The following is a 25,527-nucleotide window of genomic DNA, read 5'->3' as shown; positions in this document are numbered from 1 at the left end:
TGTTGAAATGCGGTTGCACAGTTTCATTTCTGATGGAAAACTTGTAGCATTGCAGCGGAATAAAGCGGATTCACCAACATTTTAGCTCCAATGCCAAAGCAAAACGTGTTGACAGGCCCCTTCATTTTAAGGGGTCCTAGGAAGAGAGCTTATTTACATCAGAGAGATACTCTGAATAGATAAGTGAATTTTTTGGGTGATCGTGATCAAAGTTTGTTTAAAAGTGAACTGTTAAGCTTCCTCACTCCTACTTGCAATAACATTCTTTATTAAACGATTAGATTAATCAAAATTGAATATATTAAAGAATGATCTATCAGAAATGACAGCTTGGAGTCCGTCACTTCAGGATGGAAAAAACTCATGTGTATTTACACATTTTTTTTGCTAAGGAAAGTAAGGCAATCTTTTCTTCACAAGTTTCCTGTCTACATACCACCGCCACCGCCAACAACCCTACCACCTTCCCTTTGGGTGCATTCAGGCATTTGGCATTTTTACCCTTTTTTATTGCATCTAGAATATTTTCCAGATGTACGACCTTTTCCTACACGGCATCTTGTATTACTGGAGCTGAGGTAAAAAATATCACAATTAACTTCATACAGTTTTGCCCAGGTGCTGTTGTGGACTGGTAGACTGGGGAGGGGCGGTTTATCATCCACCCTTCCCTCAATGTGCCTACCATTGGTCACCGCTGCTGCGCTACTATGTCTTGTCTTGCCTTCTAATGTGTCGAAGTTTATTTTAAAAAAGGGGAATTGGATGTGACAATGAGTTTTCAGTGGTACATTACCTCTCTTAGTAGTAGACAAAATTTTCATTTCACTCTTTAAAGTTTTATTACATTATTACTAAGAATATTATAGGGTTTTAAGGGCCGAGAATTTTCCTCAAAGTTAATTTTCTGCACAAAACCTTGAGGACTAGTTATTGGGGTCGATTTTAAGTCATCTATTCAAGTTACCAGTAAATAAAAAACAGTTAATATCAGGGGATTTGAAACCGCAGTTTTTGGCTCACTTTTGTAGATTTTCGTCTTCCATTAAATCCCAAGTATATATGCAAATGGGTAGAAGCTCACGAGAAGTTTGGAAAATTATCAAAAGTAATAAATGGGATTTTGTGTTCGTAGAATTGTCTGGCGACTTTTTAGGTTTAGCTAGTTTTTTGATGGCATTATTTGACTAGAAGTTTATGCACCATCTGGGACCCACCTGATCTCACAAAATGAATGTCAGACCTGAAGAGGCCCTTGCTTTAAGTGTAAAAAAGGTTGAAATGGTTTGCAGAAATGGCACAAATGGAATGCATTGCATCCAAGATGGCAACCGGAGCTGGGAGGCTGAAGGATTAGTGCAGGTAAACAAATACTGCCTAATCTACCTTAATCAGTCTTTTTCGTTCTAGTCCTTGCAAATTCTTCATCATCCTTATTAGTAACACTGATTTATTCAAGTGAAGAGCGAAGGATGGGCAGCTTATCTGCCTTCTCTGTTGCCCTCGAATAGCTAAACTGGTGCCTTTCTTGCCTCTCAAATGAATAAATTTGAACTTTCGCGTTGTGGCGACGTGGATTTTGTGTTCTCTGAGAGACAAACGGTCTGAAGTCAAGTCTCTAGCCTTGTCTGGAAGGCAGTTAGGTTAATGTAATTTGTGCGGCTCGCGATTAAATAGCCTAATCGGCCAAACTTTAATGGCTTATTCAAAGAATTGCCGTAAGAGTTGTAAAACGTCTGGATAACCCACTTGCCTTAATGGGCAAATGCTAGAAATCATACAAATACGGGCAAAATTTTCTGCTGAATGGAAATAATAATCCGTGCGTAGTCTCATTCCCTTTTGTTTCCATTACGTCGTCTTTCTTCTCAGCCCATAAAGATAAAAGAATACAAATGCTAGCATACTTATTTAGGATCATTCACCCGTCAAGTGCAGATAATTCCGATCCATCATCATAGACCCAGGTGTTATCTGCAATATTTTTACTGTTTTTCCCTTTCATCTCCGATTCCGCAGAAGAGACATCAAGTGTTGTGGTAATTTGAGATTTTGCAAACGATTGGGGCGTTATAGAGATCGAGTATCGGTGGCGCCTGCACGGTCACGAGGTCGGCTCAATCTGCCCAATTGCCTCTCAGAAGGTGCTAACAGCCATTAATAGAAGTAGATAGTGTAAATGGTTTATTCAAAAATATTTGTGCATTATGCTTTAATAAATTAGACAATAGAAGAATGGATAAGTCCCCATTCTGAACATGCATAGGTCGCAGATGTGCTACAGCTCTCTCAGAAGGCCTAATGGACCAGGCACCTGCATCACCGACTGAATAGGAACATCTTAGTAGCGCTCAATAACTAAGAAGGCCACAACAAAGCAGTAAAATAAATTTATAATTAAATTTACCCAACTTTTCTGGTTTAGAAAAGGCAAAAACGAATTTTTGTTTGTTAAAGAGCATTATAAAAACCACAAGGTTTTGGAACTGATTTTACCTCTTTATGGATATTTGAGAGGAAAGTGATGGAAGCGCTGAAAGTCTTTCCCGAAGTCGTAGCTAGTCACAGTGGAAGACAAAAAGTGTTTGCCGAAGCTCAGAAGGCTTGGGAGAGGGACTATTGCCGCCCAGCGGAGGTAACAAGTGCCCACTTAACCGAAACGTCGATTTTAAACAAATAATTAAAGTATCGCGCTAAACCACATTGTTAACCAACCCAAAAAGAAAAAAGTTATCAATTAAAAGCAGTGTCTGTGTATTCTGCGTCGGAAAAATCCAGAATCAGTTTTCATTTGCCCTCACCTCATTCACTGAAGTAGTTGCCCGCCTAGTGGCAGTCCCTCCGAAGTTACCTTCCGGTATAGCAGAATATTTATCTGTGTAATTTACTACCAGCAATAACGCCTATTTGTATTTTTCCTTGATAAATGAGTTCGCGGCTCGAATCATAAAATGTCAATTTACTACGCACAATGAGGGTATCGCCTTGGCATTTTACGGTGTCGGCAATAATTGCTCCAGCCTTGGTTGATCAGCTTTTGGTCGGGTAGTAACCTCGCCTACTGTGAAGTGATAAGGCGTGAAGATGCCATTATGCCATTCCTTGGTTCATCCGCCAAACAAAGGGGTGCCTAAAGGCTAGGGGACAGACTTTTAATCTTCCTAATTTAGTTCAGTAAAATATGCTTATCTGGCTTTCTAATTTTGTTGTAATAGGTTATGTCGCAAGGAGAGAAGATTTTTTATTCACACGTAGAAGGGCTGAGGGGCTCCGGAGTTTTTGACCGTAATGAATAAAGAGGCAATATGGTTAAAAGTCCACCTTTTTATTCAAAAACGAAAAAAATTGCTCCTTTTCTTTTCCCAGCTTAGTATGAAAAATATTTTCTGTTGAAATATTTTACATCTGCGGAGATTGTAGGATTCCCATGGATGATAAAGTGGAGCACACAGTGAGATTTTCTTGTTATGCCTCTAGGCGCCACACAATGTCAGACGCTCTCGGTAAATTATCATTAATGTAATCAATTCTTCAAAGAAGTTTGTTTTAATGCATGCATTCTAGTGGAGGAGTACTCAAAAGCCTTGAGTAACAAAAATAAATCCAGCTTATGCAAAATAGCACGGAATCTAGCGGTTGAAAAGAGAAAGTAATGAACATGCCACGTTCTCTTGCATCCTGCAGGAGGAACTGTGACAATCCCGATTGTGTGGAGTCAAGTCCTGACCATTAAAAGATTTTTTGATTAAATAATAGGTTGCCTATTATTTGTCCTCTCTTTTAAAGGACGAGTGTGTTTTTAAGGTCCTTATTAAACAAGAACTTACAGTAGCGTCCCGAGATTTTCCTGAAGACGAAGGAAAACACAATACTATGACGGGATATGTACTAGCGACATACAGAGGAGCTGGGGGGTTACTGACATGGACGGGAGGCCTGGCCGCCCATCGAAGGTACAACGGCGGAGACCTAAGTGGTCCTCCATGAAAAACGAGAGTTAAGCAACCAACCACCGTCTTCGGTACTCTCCGTGTTTACCCCTCTGCATCGACCATCACAAAGTAGTAGATGCTGTAAAAAATGCACCCATGTCCCAATTGCTTGCAACTGAAAAGACCTTTCATCCCGACGTCAACGATCCCTCTTGACAATTCTGCTAGATCCACATCCCGTGTAAAGACGGCATTGGTTAAAGGCGCAATGTGCTGGCCGTTTTGAATGTTTGTTGTTAGTCGAAAGAATACTAACCCAAAAGCAAAGGCATTGGTAAAGGTTGGGATTTAAAGAAATCGCTTGGGGATAAGGCTTTGTATCTGTTCCTTCTTGTCACTTTTTCCCACTTCGGTGTTTCCTAGCCACACCTATCTGTGTTTTCTCCCCAGAGCAGAGAAGTGAAGTAGGTATTGCAAGTCCACGTAATTAATATCGCCATACAGAAGCGGTAGAGTTCCTCATAAACAACTTTTTCAAATAGTTCAGGGGTAGTGGCCCCTTTGATGTTAGTAACTTTCCTTCTATTGGGGGTCTTTCTCGAGTTTTTCATCCAAAGCACAAGCATCCCTGCTAAAGTTTATCACCAAGCAGCAAAAAACAGGGTGGTTGACCTTTAGGCTCGGACTCGCTTCCCGCTGCCATAAATGTAGCCCCCCGAGACATTCTTGAAGACAAAATGATGGAAAACGTATTGCTGATGCAGAGAAGAACTGAAGGGCTACCGTCATAGTCCGTGGACCAGGCCATCCAGGGATGTCACAGCGACAGAGCCCATCGTGTCCCGTTACCGAAACAGCGAGTTAAGCAAGTAACCAAAAGAAGAGGAGGAGGAGGAGGAGAAGGAGGAAAGTGCCTTGCGACGCTTTTATCATCACTACCCCATAGAGGCGGTCCGCGTCTAACCCGTCTTCTCGTTGCAAGGGTGTGAAGGCTGAGGTGGAAGGGAGAACCATCGAGCCAAATACAGCTTATTTTTACTTCTTTAATGGAATGAAGGGGTTTTAGTCATTCACTATACCTTTTACTTACCCTGTATGACGAAAGGTTAAGAGGTTGGACGGTTCACTTACTCGGTGAATGCGAATTGGCGACACTGTGACGACAGTGAGAAGGCAATCAGTGAGCCACTCTGTGAATTTTATTTCTTCAATCTTCAGCAACTTCGCATTCATGCCTCCTCTTCCCCCCCTTAGCTGCCAAATGACACCATTTATCATCAGTCCTGCGAACGCACCTTCTACTTTGACATCCGACTTACAAAGCGGGTTAGTATTAACCCCTCGACAAGGCGGTGTATATTTATTTCCATCCCATGTCAGAACTTGCATTACAATGTGACTTGCTAGGTATAAGGACGACTATTTCAAGTTCTAAATGATCTTGTCATGCTGATAAAAAAGTAGGCGTGCTAACCACGTGAGTAAATGGTAAACGTGCACCGACTCCTCAAAAAAAATTGACGAATTTTGAACAAGAGAGTTAGATACTTCTTAAATATGTATAAAATTAGGCATTTTCTGACACTCATAGCCAATGGCTTGTTTGTGCTATTTCCCGTCTCCGATCCCCATCCCCCACCCACCCCCCACTTTCAATATTGGTACCTGAGATCAATGTCACGCATATGTGACACGTGTTCCTAGATTTTTTTCTGCTAACCCGTTACATCAAATCGTTTGTAAACATGAAGATCCGGCAAAATTTCATGCCAGTTGGCCAGGAGCTGATTGACTTGCCTTCACGATCCACGAACAGACCAAGCCCTCCACCCACATCACGCGTTAGTCGAGTTGGCCCTTTGGAAGGTCAAAGTTTTAAAAGTATTCACCACTTAATCTTTTTCTGTTATTCTCTTTAAAAATGTATCCAAGAGGATGTTTTGAAAGTGTGTGTGATACTGTAGCGGATCGTTCATTGCTAAAATATAAATGCGCTTTTTAATAATTATTAGTCAGAGTCTATTACTAGCACCGCCCAACATTTGCCTCAGTCACCACTATTGTACAAAGCCTTGTGTAGAAGGATGTAGCAAATATTCACTGGAATAGGCTCCTTGTAGAAGTCATATTTTATAGCTCCACTGCCCCCCAATCCCCCCTCACTCCCTCTTTCCACGAAAATTGAGGGGCGGTTTGCGTGTCAAATCCTCGTTCACTTATCCCCTTTGGAGGAGGCGAATGCCTTAGCCAGCCTCACTTCAAAGTGGGACTGATTAGCAGGTGAGACTTGGTGATTTTAAAGTCTGAAGTGGACTGACTAGAAGTCAGACAGCAACGATTAATAAGAAAGCCAATACTATACGAGATGATTGAGCACCAAGCAAAACGTCCAAACCAAACCGGGATTCGTGAAGTTCTCATGGGGCCAAGAAGAAACACACTGTGCGGCTAAATTCACATGCTACGGAAGATTTGTTGATATGGCTGAAGTATTATGGGAAACCTTTCACCTTTTTGACCCACAACGTGCCCCAGTTTTTGGAAATGATGCATGAGTGATTGCCTTGCGTGCACCGTTCCCACAGGTGGATATAAATTAATAGTGTCAAGGATAGGGCAGGTGTTGCCGGTTCACAGGACTGCCTGACTCCTGCGGGCTGTCTTTGGGTAGTTTATATTCCATCCACTAAAAGGTCTTACTGTAGACAGATGATCGGCCATTGTGTTGGCCTTGGAGTTTCCTCCTCCAGTATTTCCCAGTAGTAAAGCTCGGCAACTCAGTGTCAAGGAAGTAAAGCTTTCGAGATCATTTTGCATCCGACAGCAATTCAGGGAGGCAAAAATTAAATGGAATTGGCGCGGTTGGAAGAAGTAAAGCCTATTCAGGTGTTGGTTCTATGAAATCATTCTCCTGGAACTTTTTTAAGAAAAACTGCAATAGGAATACAATTTAGTTACCTTCAAGGACTCACCTTTTAGAGGAGGTCTTGTCTCCAGGAGCAAAAGCCCCTCCTTAGCCTCTAACGCTCACCATTCTTACCGCACTTGCATTTCCCAACTGTCTCTTTCCTCCTTCTCTTTCTAAAGTGAGGTATGAGATTCTCCCCTTGGTAGGTTTCAAGGAAAAACTTGCATAGGTCTTGTTTTCGTACGAATGGAAAAGGAGCTAAACTTTCTTCCAACTGAGTGACCACTTTAGCTGTTTCTCCAAAATAAGTTTCCTACAAAACCTTTCATTTGCAAGGTGGATGGATCGCAGGAATAGTTGTCTAGCCTCCAATATATTAAAAGTTCCAGTCGCAGGATTCCAGCAGGAGACCCAGTCCTCAGCGGGCGAAGGAATGGGGATGTCCGCCCTAGATGCGGCCTAGAAGTGTGTATTGGATGGTTTGGCGATGGATAGTATGGGAACGACAACTAACCAAAGATGTGGTTGTCGGTTTACCGATACAACACCACAAAATGGTTACGTCCCATCCCAAGCCGCTCAGTCTATCAGAAAATCTAGAGCCGCTAGCAGCAGTGCGAAACACAATTACAACCCTTGAAGCTGATTTTCAGTCACCAGTCATTTGGTTAGTAGCTTCCACCGCGACATTTGCCTCCATAGTTGACGCAAATCCAAACGTTTTGTTTTACCACTCACAACAATCTCAATTTAGCATGGCAATGCTAACACGTTATTTCTCCTGATCGAGGGTCTTTGTGGACATGTGCATCTGTCTTGGAGTGGTTAATCGCCAGCAACAAATGGTGCGTTCGTCTGTTGCCTTCCGCGTTTTCCTCGAAGTCGAGTTAAGCACTGAGATATTCCCTAACATCGGAGCGCGATAAAACCTGAGGAAGATTGCCTCACTGATTAAATAACGAACATTCAAACTAAATGATAAGCTCCAGCAGGTCATCGCAATGTTTTAGACCGAAAAGTAAGCGGAAATTCGCCGTCATTCCGCAAAACAGGAGTTAAGGAGAAGGGAAGAGCCCCATACAGTCGACTGTAAAATCATGACAGACAACATTCTGACACATAGACACCGTCCTATTTCAAACGCTCGTCTCGTCTATCCATCCCTCCATTCAGTGATCGCGCAACTCCCGGTCAGTGGTGCTAGGCTTGAGCTCGCCAAGTGTTTTGGAAGACAGGCATCCACTGTAAACGGCTTCACTCGGAGACGTTTCGGAGTAGTAAGTGGTACCTTAGTCGTCCACAAAGCCGTGCAAAGCCTTACTGGTCCAGCCTGAGGGACACACTCCATACCACCAAGGTACAGACCTAGTCGTGGTAAATTGAAATGGTCCAACCTGTCATATACACCTAATGTTAAATGTCCTCCAACTATCACCCATTGAAACCGGCGTTTCATGCATTAACATCCATTCTTCGCTTTTGAATGAGTGCTTCTTTCATGTGGAAACAATTCCCTTTCAGTTTAGAATATAGCAAAAAAGGTACGAAGAATTGTGCCCAAAATTGCATTCCAGATAATGTTATTTACAATGACAGAAATACAAATGCTTGGAGATTATATGACCCATGAAATTTTACACCAAGGCTGAAGAGCGTTAAATTACTGAGGCAAATACAACCAAGGAAAGTTATCTACATCGAAGTGCACAATCAGTTGCCATCCGAGAGCAAAAAGCGCAATAAGAATTGATGAGATTACGAAATATTGTTGAGGCGAAAGTCCTGAAGGGCTGGAAGGTGATAGAGGAACAGAAGGAGATGCGAGGTTTTGCGGAGCCTCACGGAGCAAGTGGACATGATACTGTTCAAGGGTGGAGGGTGGAAGAAGTTCGCATGCCGACAGAAGATGGCCCCGATCAATTTCGACCTTGCATGATTCGCGAGTCAACTCTGCCGCGGCCTGCACAACACCAACCACTTCAGCACCCGTGTAGCCCTCCAGTTGTTTTTTCGCAAATACCTCCAGCCAATGGGGTTTGAGTGCACGTTTCGAGGTCGCCCGTTTCGATAATTCTAACTGAAGAATAGCCTTTCGAGCCTCAGCATCTGGAGGTGGCACATGAATGGTGACGTCAAAACGACCTGCCCGACGCAACGCCTTGACAAAAAGTGGGAATAATGGTATTATGAAAAGTCGGAAATCGACCTTCGGGCCTCAATACTGATTGGCAGATCTGCAAATTGGTGTCGCATTTGTGGGGAGGGAACCAAATTTGGTCAAATAACAGCTGAATAGGAAACTGAATTAAATACAGTACCAGATTTGAATTTGGCCACCGCCCTAGTAAATTCTGGACCCATTTCCATACCTATTACCGAATTACTGTGGATGCTCACCCGCATTTGAAGAGGGCTCCTAGAAATGAGAGGGGAAAAAGGGGTAGTACAAAAGTGTGTCTAGGCGCAGCATGTGACTACTTTTGTCTGGCAATCCGACAGTGCCCGCAGTTTGCCAATGAGAGGTAAAGGTAGCCGTAAAACTTTACGAAAATGACATCAAGAGGGAATGTCGTTTTGTCACGCACTTCCTAGTTGATAGTGGTGTAAGGAATACCGAACGATTTAGCCGTTCAGCTAAGTAGAGGCACATCTTGAAGCGTCTTCAGAGATAAAACCGCCAACAACACACAACACACGTCATTTCATCCACTGGACAGTCTGATCAAATGTCACTGTCAGGTACTAGCGACTACTCCGAGGTCAAGTTCGGTTCAGTGTCCAGCTATAGAGAAGGGCCGAGTTTGAACAGAACAAAATAATTATTAAATTACTCGGTTACAATAATGATGGGGGAAGTGGAGAACCCCGACAGACGATCCGACTGACTCGTGGTAGAATACTGTCGGCCTCTTTAGCGCCGTTTCGTGATGCAATTCACCCAACAGGAAGTGATAGCTGGAAATGTCGTCTAAAGCCACCACATGTGAAGTCGTCTTGCGGGGGAAGCAAATTCATTCTGCCCTCTTTGCTCCAGTCTCACGGTCGACTTGAGGTCACCGGAAGGCCCTTGACAGCCGCCACAGTGGTCATGGCGAGAGCTGAAAACAACATTCTCTTTGTCCAGGTGAGTGCACTGACCTTCACGATGATGGCATGGAGCTCTGTCCATCCCATATTACCAGTTTGGATCAAAACGCCTTCCAGACATCTTCAAGAGATAGTCTAAGAGCTTACAATCCTATTCTATTCAGACCATTGTTACCACTTTAAATGCACACGCATCGAATGTTTCAATGCGCTCACTGCACGGCACTTGAAGGGACACACTTCGGCGTTTTTTGAGCGACGCTGACACGCGATCCACTCGCCGAGATCGGAGGGAGCGCATGATACACAAAAAAGTGGCGCACTAAACAAAGACTGCTATGCGATAGTTTTGTACCTTTACGCCAGTAGTAGATTGACGATAAGATAAAAGTGGGGAGGGGGTGGGGGAGGGAATTAGCCACTTGCGCCAGAGATTCAGAGTTCAAAAATTGGAAAAATGTTCTGGTTTGGACCGCCATCTGCTTGAACAATCCAGAAAGCAGTTTCAAAATCCCCAGAAATGCTTTCTTCACTCTTTGTCAAACACCTCCTGAAGGATTCATCAAAACACAAATCGGTTTAAAGACACATCATTCGTGAGCAACATCGGCTACGAGCAAAATACCGATTCACTAGAGGAGAGGCACATGTGTTGCTGTCTCCACATTCAGATGGATAAGCACAAAGTGCTGGAGACCACATTGCAGGCAAGATAACTAAGACGAAAGTATTCTAAGGATTTTGCGGGCATAAAAAGCATTGTACTGCCTGCAAATGAACGGCTTTGCATATCAAAGATGTGAGTATAAGATGAACTCATTAACTACAAAATTGCTGATCCGGATTTGGAAATAAGATGGCACGTTAGATGACCACAGCCATCGGTGAATGACAAGAGGCTGCACAAACGTTGGGGTACTGTACACACCATTAAGGGGAAAGTGTCCCCTACCACGAGTACTGGTAGGACACACCGGACAACGCTAAACAAGGTGGCAGGCATCAGCTGCAGTGTTTCTGAAGGAAATTTCTCGTGAGAGGGAGCGCAAAACCCATGGACATCAAGCACAGCACAGCCCACTGTGATGGTGAGACGTCCAGTCGCTCAGCCGTAGTAAACCATTGGAATGGTTTGAATATGGCCATTGCAGAGACGACCAAACGTAGGTCTGTAGGTCAGTAATGGCCCCAATGTGAACAAAGAGCGCAGAGGTCAGGTGACTAGGCTTATGGAGCGTCTGCCTCATTCTGGGCACCTGACTAACACAGAAACCTCTGATGATGTTGCAGATGAGACGAGTTGCTTTCCATGGGAGCGGTGAACACAACGCAATCACTCCGAAAAGTTAGCGCTAGGTGGGCATCAAGATAGCTTGCCACGCTCGACCAGCACGGATAACGAAGTGGAGCAAGCCATCTTGGGGATGGTCCAGATGCTAATCAAACTCGGGGCTGAGTGTGTAAACATAGCACGGGACTGCGGCAAAAGATATGTGCGGTTTCTGTTACTTTCAGTTCCTCCCCCTTTCCTCATAAACTCAAAATTCAGTCTTGAACGATCTTAGTATTGGCTGGAAATACAACAAGGTCAAACCTTGACGATGGCGTGAGCAGGATCTTTCAAAAGAGATTACGGCTGAGGAGTTACAGCGGAACAGTATCTAACCAAAGAGCCACTTACTGACATTTAAGGCCATTTACGAACTCGCCCTCAAATATTACTGTGCCTTAAATGTATCGAGGTAGGCGTGAAGCACCCTTGGCGTTGCGAGAGCGACAAGAGACAGGGACTCCCGTACTTAATATTCTAAGGAAACGGTACTGTCTTGCAAACCCGGAGTGAGCCTTACCACGGATAAAGAGTGATCATATTCTTTTGGATGAGGAAAGAAAGCTGATTACAAGAAGCGTAAATAAACTGGGCCGGAAGTAAACTAAACGCCAACAGTAGGGAAGAAATAGGATAGTTTTAGGATCTGAAGGGATCTGTCAATCATTAGTGACCATTAACTGTGTAGAAGAGTGTGTAGGTTGTGCGGACAGATTATTCTTCCATGAAGATATCCATTCTATTTGAGAATGGTGACTATATCCCCTAACCTGTAAGTCATTTTATCGAGACTCCCGTCTACTAAGAAAAAAAGATTTTGGAGTATTTTAAACCGTTTTGAGGAGGGAAGAGCCAATTCGCTGTTACAAGGAACGGAAACACGGAAAGAGAAAGGGCATGCGTATGAATTGGTCAAGCGTACTGACCTATATCCAATTAAATTGACGAATCCAGAAAGCGAAAAGATGAATTATAGTGATCTAAAAATAGGATTAGCTCACCCAATAACGCAGTATAGTAGTAGATCGGGCCATTCCCATCAACAAGGCAATAAATCTTTCCCAAGAAAACTAGGCCCGATGCAGGAAAGTACACCGCTATCCCATGCGTACAATTTCAGTGTCAAATTCTGCCTTGCTCATGCATGAAATCACCCACACAGCGGATCCAAACGCCACAATACGAAGGAGGTACACACCAAACAAGTAGTCCGAAAAGTACAGTCACGAGTTTGATGAGTTGGGCTGACGACTCTTGTTTAAAGCATGAATGGAATGAATCAAGCCACCAGGCTGCATGGTCACTTGTCCTCCAAACTCAGAGGATTACATGACATTGTTCCTCTTTGGTACAATTTCCCTCCAAACTACAAGGACAGTTGACTTGCCAGAGGTAGGAGCAACATAGGATTAAATTTAACTTGACTATTTGGCAGAAATTATGATCAGAGGTGTCAAACAATTTCAAAAGAAAGGAAGCAGAGTAAAGTAGACTGTCTGAGGACTACTGGGAAGGTAAGAAATCAAAGTCACATAAAGAGTTTGAGAGGAAGGGGAGACGGTTATAGCTGTAAATACTAGCACAAGTTCGTCTGTTTATTTCTGCATCCGACAAAAAGTTTCCCATCCATCACGAAAAATCGCAAACAGGAGGGTAAAAAACCAGGTGCAAAAGTCATTTTGACACCTTAAGTGATTTGAAAAAAGAGATAATAAAATGAAACATTGTTAAAATTCCAGCAAATAAGACTTGAAAGAGCAATATAAAGTTAGGATGCAAGATAATGAGAGAGTACCTCATCTTATCACTATTATCCCCATGGCATTAAGTAGTGCAGCACAAACGCAAGCACAAAGTAAATGATAGACAAGTAGACGAAAGAAAATATTATTTACTGTCAAAAGTTATTCAGTCGTCAATGTGCATACCTTTACTCCAGCCAATTTGGTGCGCCTTCAACTAATGATAAGCGACAGTAGGCCCTCAGAAATGCTCCCAACACGATAGTAAACCATCAATAAATGGTAGAACTTGAAAAAAACTGACCAAAAATGACATCAATGTTTCAGTTAAATTTTGTGTAAGCAGCTTTTTTATAAAAACAATCACCTTTAGTTCTTATTAGCGATTCATCCCCTATTTAAAGTGTAAGTAAGCACATTCTAATGCCCTAAACGGATTCAGATTTACAGATTCGCCTTCTTTATGGAGGTAAATGGGAACTAACCGGATCGAGATTTTCGAGACGATTCGTGGCTGCAATCAACAACAGTTGGCCACATTGACCTTCAACACCGTCCATGGCGGTTAGAACTTCGCCCAACACATGTTCGCTAACTCCTGACTCACTGAAATTAAACGTAAGTAGCCAACAAAATTACAATCCTACCTTGAACTTCTAGACGGCAAGAGCAAGTCGATTTCATCGATAAACAGGATGGCGGGAGCGCAGGCGCGGGCATGGACGAGAATCCGCTGCATATTCCTTTCGCTATCACCGACATACCGACCAAAAATTCTTGAAGCTTGAACTGCCACCAAAGGTAGATTGCACTCTGTAGCCAAAGCGCGAACAAACAGGGTCTTCGAACAGCCTGGAGGTGTAAAATGCATTACTCAGTCGGTAACGAGTAACGAATATTTTATAGAAGTAAAGCATTCACAAACCTGGAGGTCCATGCAGCAGAATGCCACGGGGAACACTCAAGCCGAGACGTTTATTAGTTCGGGCAGCCTCGCTGCTAGGATCAGCGGCTTCAATAAGTCGTTGTTGGATTGTCGAGATAAAAAGACGCTTGATTTCTGCATAACCACCAATATCCGACCAGCGCATGGGAGGAAAAACTGAGATTTCTGCGCATAAATTAACTGGGCTGTAGTGATTCCGCTCTGCTTCCAATTTGTCCAGAACCTGAGAGAAGTTGGGCACGCAAGTCTGATAGCCCTCCTCCACTTTGACTCTCTGCTTAACACATTCGTCAATCACAGCAGCATAACTTGCTCTGAACAGCCGAGAAATGTCTCTAAAGTGCAAAAAACGTATTAGTCATGATGACTTGGTACAAAAAAGCAGCTGGTAAAGAAAGAACCTGCATCTTACGCTACTGTGTATCCATGCAAACTGGCAGCTAGATGATAGAGTCGATCGCAATCTCCCAAACTCCCAGTAGAGATTGAAAATTCCTTTGAGTTGCCATTCATTTGCGATGCATAGCGCTGCATTTCTTGTACCAAAAGTCGAAATCGCTGTTCCCCGCTGGGTAAGGAAACTAATACTCTTTTGTAAAACAAAGTTCGGAAGTCCCTGTGCCTCAAAATTTCCGTAGAATCAGTGCTCGTGGCCAACACACAGATGGGAGTGGTGGCACATGCACGTTTTAGTGAAGTAAATAGGAAGGAAAGGAGACTCGTGTTTCGACTTAAAACTTCCGAATCATACAGTTCATCTGCCTGGCTGGAATTTGGACTCTGAATAGACGAGAGCCAAGTGTCTAGATTGGGCAGGGATAAGACAACTCCGCAGCAGGAACGAGGTATATCCGCCAGTTTTCGTTTGATGTATTTACGAAGAGAATTTGAGCTAGCATCAGATTCTGAAATTGCACAATCATCCATGGAGAGGGTGACAAAGTGAAGACCCCGATACCATTCCTAAAAGAGCAAGTATCCGATTGGTCTATCACTCGCTTTTGGACAATGATATATGTCGTAAACTAAATATCAACCACAGGTACAATGAATAAATTACACAACATTTGAGAGGCTCAATTCCGCCCTCATCACATCGAGCGTCGGCATTGGAGATCACTTCAAGAACTCGACTTTTTCCACAACCTTGAAGACCATACAGTAGCAGACCTGTTGGTTCAACAACTTTCTGCAGGAATTTCGTAGAAAGTGAGAAATGGCGAACGAATTCCACCACCAACTTCAAGGTATTCTCTAAACCGATAGGGGGATGATGCGAGTTCAAATTCTGCGTCGGATTTGATGGGACACGCCAGGGCACGTTATCAAAAGGAAGCATTTTTATTTGTGTATTTGACGAGACCTATAACGTCAACTAAACACCTTGTTCCTTTGTAGAGAAATTACCTTATAGACAGCCCTATCACTTTCGGCATTGGAAAATGAAAAAGAAGTAAAGTCAATGAATTCATTTTGGTCATATCGCTCCGTGTTGAACGTGAAGGGATGTGCTGCCATCCATTTCTCGGGAGAAAAACTTAAAAGGATCATTGGAAATACTAAAAGTCAAGTACAAGTAGGAGAAAGAATGTTTAATAAATGGTAATCATTCTTACGATTCATCCTCTTCCTTGCCAGAGGGCGACGCAACAGACAGAAAATGCACCAACGTTTCACACCCTAAGGTTTTGAAGCACTCCGTCGTTCCAGGTAAAATATAGCAGTGTTCTAAAACTCAGATGCAAGAAGACCTAACAACATACGGAGTCGTAGAAGCAAAGACCACACAAAGGACTCAGAATTTCGCGCATCGCTTCGACTACAAGAAATGAAAGTATGCAATGATTTACTTTATGATTATGTCGATGGAATGAGCGGGGAGAACTGTCTTCACTTTCGAAGTGGTTATGGTATCAGACGGTGACAATAGGTAACGTCTTAGAGATCCCTGACGAACAGACGGAGTTTGTGATTTGGAAGCGCCGACAACAGCGACATGGGATTCATTCAAAAGTATTGGCTGAAATATACTCAAGCCGTTTGACTCCATGATGGATATGGGAAGATAAACATCCACATGCATTCTTGAAGGTCAACTTTAACAGTTCCGCGTCAAATATCTGCCAATTCCCTTGAAGCCATGCTGATAACCTACATTTTAATTACCGGCCCATGTGACAAATTAAGTAGAACTGCATACTGACTAAAACTAATTAAAAATGCATTTTAGAAACTAAGCCTTTTTCGAACCGTAAGTCTGGTCCAATCTGCACCGCGTCTTTATAACAGTGGTTGTCTAGGAAGATAACTTAAGCAAATACTGTCATTAAATTTTTGCCAGTGTAAAAGGAATAATTAGAACAACTTGTGCAATGCCGTGACGCAACTACAGTACCGACGAACGAGTGCCGTGCAAACCATAAAAGTATGGAATAAAACGTGTTTACAGATATTCTTCATTTGTTCTGTAAGCGAAGTTGTGGTACTATGACACATCATTGCTGCCGCGGCTCGAGTGTCATGCCGACTAGGAGAAGCATAAACCATGGAGACTTAAGCTTCTGTGTAATAAAACGGAGTTAGACAAACTGTCAGGGCATCGTACTGTCACTCCATACCATTAATTTTTGGTGTAGAATGGATTCAAAAGAGACAATACTTGCCATTTGATTTGCACTAATTAGGGCACTTAACGGCGGCGACTGGTATATTCCAGCAAAAAAATTTCTTCTCCCGCATTTGGAATATTGACAGCAGTATGCACAAGGCGACTCGCGAAAGCCAAATAAGCGCTAATGGGCACCTACTAGCAGCACTTAAAAATAAATTGAGCGTCGCTAGCGCCACTTCAACTTATACTTAAACTGTTCAACTCAGGACTTATTCGCTTTGGAAGAGTTCGCCCAATTTGAAGCTTGAACTTAGTAGTTGACCCCATTCACGTCCAATGGACGAGCAGCCTAAGCAGCCCACCTTAAGTCTAGCACTGTCGAATGAACTGCGTAGGTGCTTATTGAACCCAGCACATCTAATTTAAGACTAGTTGTTGAATGCAGGGTCGGAATTGGAGGCCAAGGCTAGGCACTTGCTACACCTAAAAAACAAGCACCCCCCATGGTAATAAGTAACGCTCGTCCAGGATACGAACAACCAAGATCACTCCCAAACCTGCTTGATTGACTCCTGCGGCGTTTAAGCGACCCAAGAAAGCAGCCTTGTAGAGCCCCACCACTGGCTCAATGTACTCCGAGAACTAATTACCCGGAGCGATGGGTGAAAAAAATACCACCCCATATCACACAGAGCCACTGCTCTGAACACACGAATACCCAACCACGCAGGCCAACACTAACACCTTTATTAGAGAAACAAATTTCACACGACTGGAACAAATAAGCGAATCCTTTGGATAAGCAGAAAAGTGGTACAGAAAATCGGCTGCAAAATTTGTTTCAAATAAATCAAATGTTACTAAAGAAGCAAAAAATTTGGCGCATCAATGGGGATCCCTGGCGGCGGCGTATACTTTCTCCATTTGGCAAAACAACTGCGCATTGCATGCCTGAAATAAAGAAGACCGATTCATTGCCAATCATTTCTTCCGCTAATTTGAGAACGGTATATTAAGCGTCTAGTCTCAAGGGATTCTCTTATGCGTGCCAAAGGCAATCTTTTCCACTCTAACTGCAGAAATGCATTAAGTGCTGTATAACTGGCAAATATCAACTACCATCCTTCTACCAGCGAATGCGTGTGACTAGGCAGAAGACGTTTTGAAAGTGCTTGACTCCACACTTGTGAAGCAACGACACATATTGAAAACCGCAAACGTATCCACATGGTTAAAGTTTACTATAAATTAATAATTTTTTACCTTGATCTCCTCCAAAAGACTCTTATGCGACTGATTCGAGAAACTCCTAAAGAGAAATAAGAAAAAAATGATTCATCTTACTTTACTAGTCCATCTTTGTTGAGATTTTCCTCACTATTTGGTGACTTTGGGAAAAGATCAAACTCAATAGGTTCGAGGGAATAGATATAGCTTTTGTAGTTAACCCGGAAAACACGTATTGAAACATCGGTGCTAGTGAATTCAACTAAGCAAAAAAAGAATCTGGATATGGGAGGGAAGCGCATATAGTCGTTAATACTGAGGCTTGGGTGGCTTCTCTTGGAGACACATCTGAAAACTCCGATGGTTTTTGGAGACGGGAATAAGATTTTCTTCTTAGTGGTCAGCACGCATGGCACGGCGACGGCAATATCTGCAGAGGAAAGAGGCATCGCATAGAAGTATTACAAATGCACATACTGGGCTGTTGAAGGTTATCTTCATCATCGGATAAAAGAATGCCTTCCTAAATTCCGGCAATGAGGGAGATCAAGACGATCGATGTTACTTTATATTCCGGTGGTCCGTAGGCATATGAGCTCAGGGAGGCGAAGCAAACGCTTGACATCAATATTGCCATTAATATGCTGGATAGATAGCAATATCAGAGCGTAGAATAAAATCGCAAATCAAAGGGACATACATCTTTAAGTAAGTAGAAAAGTTTGCAAAGATGCCCAGGAATGAACGTAAAACGCAGAGGCAACAAAGTGAAAACGCGTTTCAAACACCTTAAAAGGGATTCCAAAGCAATTCAAGGCAGCTTGAGGATTTTCTTTCCACAACCGAACACCTAAGTGAGCCAACAAAAAACTGAAATAAGGCCCATAAATTGCTGAAAATAAATAAAAAAACTGTATCTGTGATTATAGCACCCAAAGGTAAGAAGCAACGCACAAGCATCTGGCATGCACAAATACACGGCAAGTAAAGGAGGAAGGGCAGTTTGAACAATGAAATTAGTTGCAGAAAATGATTGTTAAAAGAACCATAGTCATTCGAGGCCAGTAAGTGACGGGAAAATATTGGCAAAGGAACAAATCATATTGAGGGATCTTGCCAGACAGAGGCCAACACTTTGAAAGTAGGCTGAAAAGTACCTCGAAAAAATTAAACCGGAAAGGGCAAAACGACTGTTTGTAAACGCGCGTTTCGCTCATATCATAGAAAGTACTTCGAAAAGTCGCACGACGAATGACATAACATACCGTTGAAAAATTAACAATAGAAAACAAAGGATTAAGAGGGCTGCTAGAGGAATGTTTTACGAGTACAAAGGAACAGTTTTTTATGTCTGAGGCAATTATCCTCTAGGCGTATCAATCATAAATTACTTTACTCTGGCGCATAGTAGTGCAAGTAATTTGACACAGATAGTGTGCAAATTTTAGCAATTTTCGGAAAATTACTGGTAATTAGTGGCATTTGATTTAGTCATAAAATGATATTGGCATAAATAGTCTTCCCTGAAGACGAAAGACGACAGTGCTCAAGCGCACTATGCATTTAGGATCCGCAAAAAATGTTAAGAGCTATTAACATGGCTCAGTGCCCAGGTCTCTCAGTGGAAATATAATGGCACACCTATAATTGGCCCCTTGCCCAACTGACAATCAAGCAACTCTTAAAAAATAGACGTAGTTGTAGCGTCCCGAGACTCCCTGAAGACAAATAATGACACAGTACTCGGGCAGAATATATATTTTAGTGCAGAGAAGGTGTCTGGGCTATTGGCATGACTTAAAAGGTCAGCTCCCCTAGCAGGGTACATGGGGGCTGATTCAAAGCACAAAAGTGGCGCCTCACCGGTACCGAGGGATAAACCACTGTCGTATTACATAGTATTGTAATGCATAGTAATATTGTTAAACTTTCTGATTTGGTATCGAGGCTCTTAGAGGTCTCCTGACATACTTTCACCGGGCCTGGCCTACGGTGTATGCCACTGACCTCTTAGCCCTACGTTATATAAGCAATACATTTTCTGCCGGCATTAAGGAAAACCGGTCTTAATGGACCCAACCTGGTTTTTACTGCTAGATGATAGGTCATAACAGGCCGGAAGATTTTCATACGCTGGGGATGGAGAAATATGTCACAGCTTTAAAACTAAAGCCAACTGCCTAGTCTGTGGTCCGCAAGGGAGCTAAAAAAGCTAAAGTGGCAGTGGCTGTGAAACACTTGCACGTTGGTATCATTTGCAAAATTTCACGACAAACTCTCACTTATTTACCAGCTAGACTGTATACATGCAGATATAAGTAAAACCAAAATCAAATCTTAAGCAATTATATACGATTCAGATTTATCAATGGACTTTGACTTTGCGCCAATTTTCCTACGACTAATTTTGCAATTATATGGTGGCTAGCACATTTCCCGCATCGCTCAGCATAGTTTTAATGCAGAAAGCAAATCTAAGACAAAAATAGAAATTAACGGCATTGCTACTGAGAATTTAACTAAATGAAAATTGCACGACTGAAACAGGGAACTCACATGTGTTTTTCGTACATCATCGGCAATATTTTGATGAGTGTCACAAGGAACTGACCATTGGGAGGTCCCAGAACTTCACTTAAAAGAAAGAAAGAGCTAAGCTGTATTTTGTGTTTAGCTATTTTTTCTTTCCACAAGGGGCAATTAAGGGCCTACCTGTCATACCTTCACTGTGCGGCCTGCCCTCTGGGGCATACCTGTGCCACCAAAACGCCTTGTTGATCCAGCAGTGCATGTTTTAAAGCAATGCGTTTTCTTGTGTCTTCAGAAAATCATTACTATGCTAGGGTATTCAGAATGAATTTACCGTGGGAATATTTTAAAAACTAATTTTTTGGTCCAAATTGGAGTTCTACCTCTGTATGTGACAGGTCTAAAAAAATGGGTAAAAATTTTGCAGTTTTTTGCATGACAAAATATATTATTTTATTTTTGTGGCACATGCAACTGCCGTGCGTTAGCCTCATGCTTTCAACCGTAGTGATCATTCTTTTCTCTCATTTTCTGTAGGCGCACCATTAAGCTTCGTTTTCCGTTATAGCAATGCCAACCTATCTCTCTATAGCATCCATATATCATTATTCTCGCTATTTTTTACAATTGGTTCGCATATCGTAAGGCCTGGGCTTTTCAAATTCTTGGATATTTGGGAAGTCTTTACCCATCTGTGGAGTGATAGTGTAGTACCTTTATTAACATGTGCCCTTCTCTACATCCTCTTTGATTAGTAATATCTGCGGGAACATATTATAGGTATCCTTAAGCAAATCTTTTATTTTCGCACAATTGTGTTCATTCGTGTATTTTCATCCTGACTAACTATGAATACCTCTTTTTTAAAGGTAATGGTTCAGGGCGACTCCTCAAAGGAAAGGTATTTTGTTTGCTTTATTTCACTTCTCACTATATTAGCTCCTCTGAACTAGGCCTATTGTACAAATGTCATTTTCTATTTAGTTCTAAGGATCTGGGTAAAGAGTTAATGAGCCAGAGCCTCCGCCTTGCCGAGTACACTTTCTTTCTTCAAGTCCTTCTCCGTGTGATTACCTTTGCCACAAATGGTCTCGCCTACCGCTGTGTGGATGCTAGCGTACTTGGGCTGGTCAACTTTAGACTTGGTCTCTACTACTCCACTCTGGTCTTCACTTCACGCGAATCCTTTCGTCGAGCCTGCCTTAGTCGTGGTGGCGAAATTCTCCTAACTTCTGGCTCCTTGCATTCTGATGCACGGTTGAAATGGCAGGCCCTTCTTAACGTCATGTGGTTAACGTAGGTCCGTTTTTTTATATTCTGCACTGATAGATTTAATCTTCCACAGTGTTCCTGTAGGTGTCCTACTGTCCTTTATCCTCCTACCTCTTTGGCTCTACATTTGGCCCTCCCCATCAGTTGATTCATCGAGTTCGGCTACAGAGCATCAGTATACGATCGCCTGCCTCTTCTACACACTCTCTGCTCTTCTGGAGCTGGCCACTGAACCCATGTGGCTTGTCTGTCAACTAGAAATGTGTCTGCGTGCTCGTATCGTACTGGAAGCTATTGCCAATATTGCAAGAGCTCTGGGTATCATTGTTGCGCTCTACTTAGGCGATGGGGCCTCATACGGTCTCTACCTTCTTGCCTTTCCGCAGGTGTGTGGCTTTTTTCGTTCGTGGCTTTTCTAAACCCTTCGAGTACCCAACCAAGTGCTCTTCCTTCAGCTTTTGCATGGATCGACACTATTGCTGGGATACCTGTTTTTCGCTTCGTGGTTGGTCAATTTGGTTTCGTCGCAACGGATTCAACTTTTTGGTCGTATTTCTCCAACTGGTCTGCGTGATCTTCTCCCGAACTTCAATAAGGTTTCTGTTCATTGTTGTTGAAATTGTTGTCAGTAGCACAATTTTCAATAAACCTAATTGAACAATTTTTTAACCGCCGTACGATGAAAAATCCTGATCAAACTTTTTCTGGCATTTTTTAAAGATACCCAGTCAAAGTAATTATCATTAAATTGCCAAATGACCACCTTCGAGTACCGAGAGGCGTACTGCTAAATACTTGAGCTGTCTAAACTGTCTATTTTGTTTCCACTTAGCACAAAGCGCTCTACGATTTTTTCCAGGAATAATATCGGCACAAATGGCTTAAAGTTCATTTGATGCATCATTTTTGCCGGTCAGCATTTAAATGTCCAAATGTTTTTAGAGGTTGTTAGACGTCATGTCACCTGGAGAAGCTAATGAGATTGGAATGACTGCAATACCTAGATTTCTCGCCCATGTAGGTTACTTTTGACTGGCCATGCCTTTGGCTCTCGTGGAATTTCTTCCGTCAAGGAGTTCTAAAGCAATTCCTCACTGAAGGTACACAACAACTGTCTGATATATACTTTGGTACTTTAAAATACGAATTCACTTCCCTTATTTTCTTTCAGGGGAACGCTATCTCATCAGTGCTTTCCATTTGCTCAGCTTTGCGGACCAAGGTAGGTCTATTTCTACTCCGGTTTTGAGCATATCCGTTTCACTTGTTTATCCCTATAGGCATTTACGATTTGGTGAACAATCTGGGCTCTTTAGCACCACGTCTCGTGTTCAGTTCCATTGAGGAGAGCTGCCACCTCCTCTTCTCTCAGTGCATTCAACGTGATGTCGCACCTAAGCGTCAGAATGAGGTGAGATGACACCCCGGAGGTGAGAATTTACTGATTTTGTGCTACTCAAGACGGGCTAGTGTTCTGCATCAAGTGCATTTTCCATATCATTTATCTTCGAAAAATAACCGAGAAGTGAAATAACTTAATAAAGCATATCAAATAACTTCTTCGAGGAGCGTTCATTCTCATTTTATTGTCAGTATTTTCATTTCAGTGCTATCAAACCACTCTGAATGTGGTGATGGTATCATTACATATCTCATATAGCTTAAATCTACTGTCATTTTAGTTGTCAATTGGCCAATTGAGGAATGCGATTCTGGACTGTGGCAAAAGCTAGCATTGGTTTTAACACTCTTGTCGCTATGTGTTCTAGTAGATTTAGACGTTCCTGGCATACGCTCTCTTCCATGACGTTAAGATGTTTGCTCATTTGACCAGGTTTCTTCATCATTGCCACCGATGTAGGCCCTAAAGCCAAGTCTGACGATGCTATAGGCTGTACCACTTTGGAAGAGGCTTTATCATCAACCCACAGAGGGACTGATGAGCCATTGACATTAATGAAATAGCATACCACCAAAATGGCAGCTTTGCTCGCTGTCACATTGTTGAATAGGAATTGGCCCTTTCGGCGTGTCAAGAGGCGAAGTGAATTTAGCAGCAGTTTAAGGTGTGGTGATACACCTCCTTAGAAGTAGCATCGGAAATTACGCTACCTTTTCGCGTCATTTCAGGCCCTGGTGTTACAGGCAGTAAGGATGCTGGAGACAAGTCTACGAGTGCTCACTCTAGTCGCTTGGTTGGGCTTCATTTTCTCGCAGGCCTACTCACACCTCTTACTCTATCTCTACGGTGGAAGTCGCCTTGTCTCCACCAATCCAGAGGTTGTCACCCTACTCCGCATTTTTGCTCTCTACCTCGTTTTCCTGGCCTGGAATGGACCAACGGAGGCCTTTCTCAATGCCGCCATGACAACGGTACGTCAAGTGCAGGGAGGAGGGTGCTTATTTCATTGTCTGTTGGTTATTTCAGACTGGCGTAAGCAGGCACAATTTCCGCTTAACTGCCTTCTCCCTTGTCTTCTTGGGTGCCGCGTGGATTTTGGTGCCTCTCTGTGGAGCAGCTGGTTTTATTCTGGCCAATTGCGTCAACATCTTCAGTCGAGTTGTTTACAGGTTCGATATTTGCTCTTCTGCAAGGAGAATTTAAATCAAACTGTTTGCATCTGTCTTCCGTCATAGTTATCGGCTATATTCATGCATTTATTCAAATGCTTAACTGATATCTGGAAAACGTTGGTAGGTAAAGGTTTTTCAGTGTGCTCGTAAATTTTTACGGCTTTTGACTGTGCTAGTTGACTGCTGCATGATGGTCAGAAGGAGGAAGATGTCTTAGCATCCATAATGTTTGTTACTGGGGAAAAAGTCGCCTTGTGGGCAGCCCCATGACCATTTATGTGCTTTTAGAAGGTGTCTGAGATGCGGCCGACGCTCTAATCCCTTACCTGGATGTTTTTAGAATTGATTGTCACTGCTAGAAGTATGATCATCTTTGGAAAGTTTGTTCAACATAAATGCTGTGCTGCTCTCCAAATCTTCTGTGCAAGTCTTACATCTTCGACTGCATGAATCTACTGGATTATCGCGCCTTTTTATGCAACCACCAACCCTTTTGCCTACCATTTTACGACCAGGTTCTGGACTGATCCAGGACGTGTAACAGAACACATTGATCAGTATCGTGGCTATTCCATGAATAATAATTACTTGCCTTCTTATTTTTGTTAGTTGCCACTTCATCAATCATTTCGTCCACCGTGTGGAGGAGAATTGTGATTTGACGGCCGAGTCGGTGAAACAATTGCGGGCGTTCTCGCTGTTCCGACTGATGTTTCCTTCAGGTCTTCAGATGACTCTATCACTCCTCGCCTTGGTCATGACTCTCGTCTCTGAGGTAAATTTCCTAGTATTCGTAAAACATCCTTGCCATGTGTTTCTTTCTACTCTTTTTATTTGTAGTATGTACTTTGCTCTTCGCTTACGCTGCCCCATATCATGATGCATATTGCAGTTGGAGCAATCACCTTTTCCGGCCTATTTTTTGTCATTCTGTGGGAGGAAAAGTCTGTTTTTACCACCCTCGCTGGAACTGGATTTGGCCGCATTTTCGGTCGCCTTTATCACTTCTTACCCTTTTAGATGCATCAACTTGTTTGTCCCACTGGTCCAGTTGTCTGTTATTTTAGCGTCATTGAATGATTGGTGGAAGCTGTTGGTACGCTCGCTGTCTTCTCTGGGCTCTGTTCGCAGGGTTGGCTGGACGTTAAATTTCCCAGCTTGGTTGTCTGAGAGCGTTTCAGGGCCGCGGGTTGCTGTGTGACATTCCCATTTAGTGCGTGGGGGATGGGGGCCGTGCACCAAAGCAACGTCGAGGCATATCGGCAGTGCCGTAGAGTCAGCGTCATATATGTATACATAGGGGCACAGGGAGGGGGTCCATTTATATTGGTGTGGGGCTGAATAATTCGGAGTTACGGGCAAGCTTAAT

The 25,527-nt window shown here is 42.8% G+C and overlaps 2 protein-coding genes across 2 annotated transcripts; one reads left to right on the top strand and one right to left on the bottom strand. All coding sequences in view use genetic code 11, as the record gives it.

The window, feature by feature from the left end:
* Nucleotides 1–4,793: 4,793 nt before the first annotated feature.
* Nucleotides 4,794–15,284, bottom strand: EGR_06110 (ATPase family gene 2 protein; the record flags this gene model as incomplete). Its single annotated transcript, XM_024495359.1, has 8 exons — nucleotides 4,794–4,924; nucleotides 7,158–7,299; nucleotides 8,537–8,998; nucleotides 13,485–13,605; nucleotides 13,647–13,851; nucleotides 13,925–14,280; nucleotides 14,358–14,908; nucleotides 15,006–15,284. 8 exons carry the CDS (start codon nucleotides 15,282–15,284, stop codon nucleotides 4,794–4,796), a joined length of 2,247 nt encoding a protein of 748 aa, XP_024350190.1.
* A 5,900-nt stretch (nucleotides 15,285–21,184) lies between these two features.
* Nucleotides 21,185–25,178, top strand: EGR_06109 (hypothetical protein; the record flags this gene model as incomplete). Its single annotated transcript, XM_024495358.1, has 10 exons — nucleotides 21,185–21,213; nucleotides 21,297–21,608; nucleotides 21,658–21,970; nucleotides 22,040–22,180; nucleotides 22,606–22,684; nucleotides 22,865–22,995; nucleotides 23,715–23,957; nucleotides 24,013–24,155; nucleotides 24,768–24,933; nucleotides 24,999–25,178. 10 exons carry the CDS (start codon nucleotides 21,185–21,187, stop codon nucleotides 25,176–25,178), a joined length of 1,737 nt encoding a protein of 578 aa, XP_024350189.1.
* Nucleotides 25,179–25,527: the final 349 nt, after the last annotated feature.

The sequence above is a fragment of the Echinococcus granulosus genome, assembly GCF_000524195.1.
Source record: "Echinococcus granulosus chromosome Unknown EG_S00051, whole genome shotgun sequence".
NCBI lineage: Eukaryota > Metazoa > Platyhelminthes > Cestoda > Cyclophyllidea > Taeniidae > Echinococcus > Echinococcus granulosus.
This window is presented reverse-complemented; position numbering and strand designations above follow the sequence as displayed.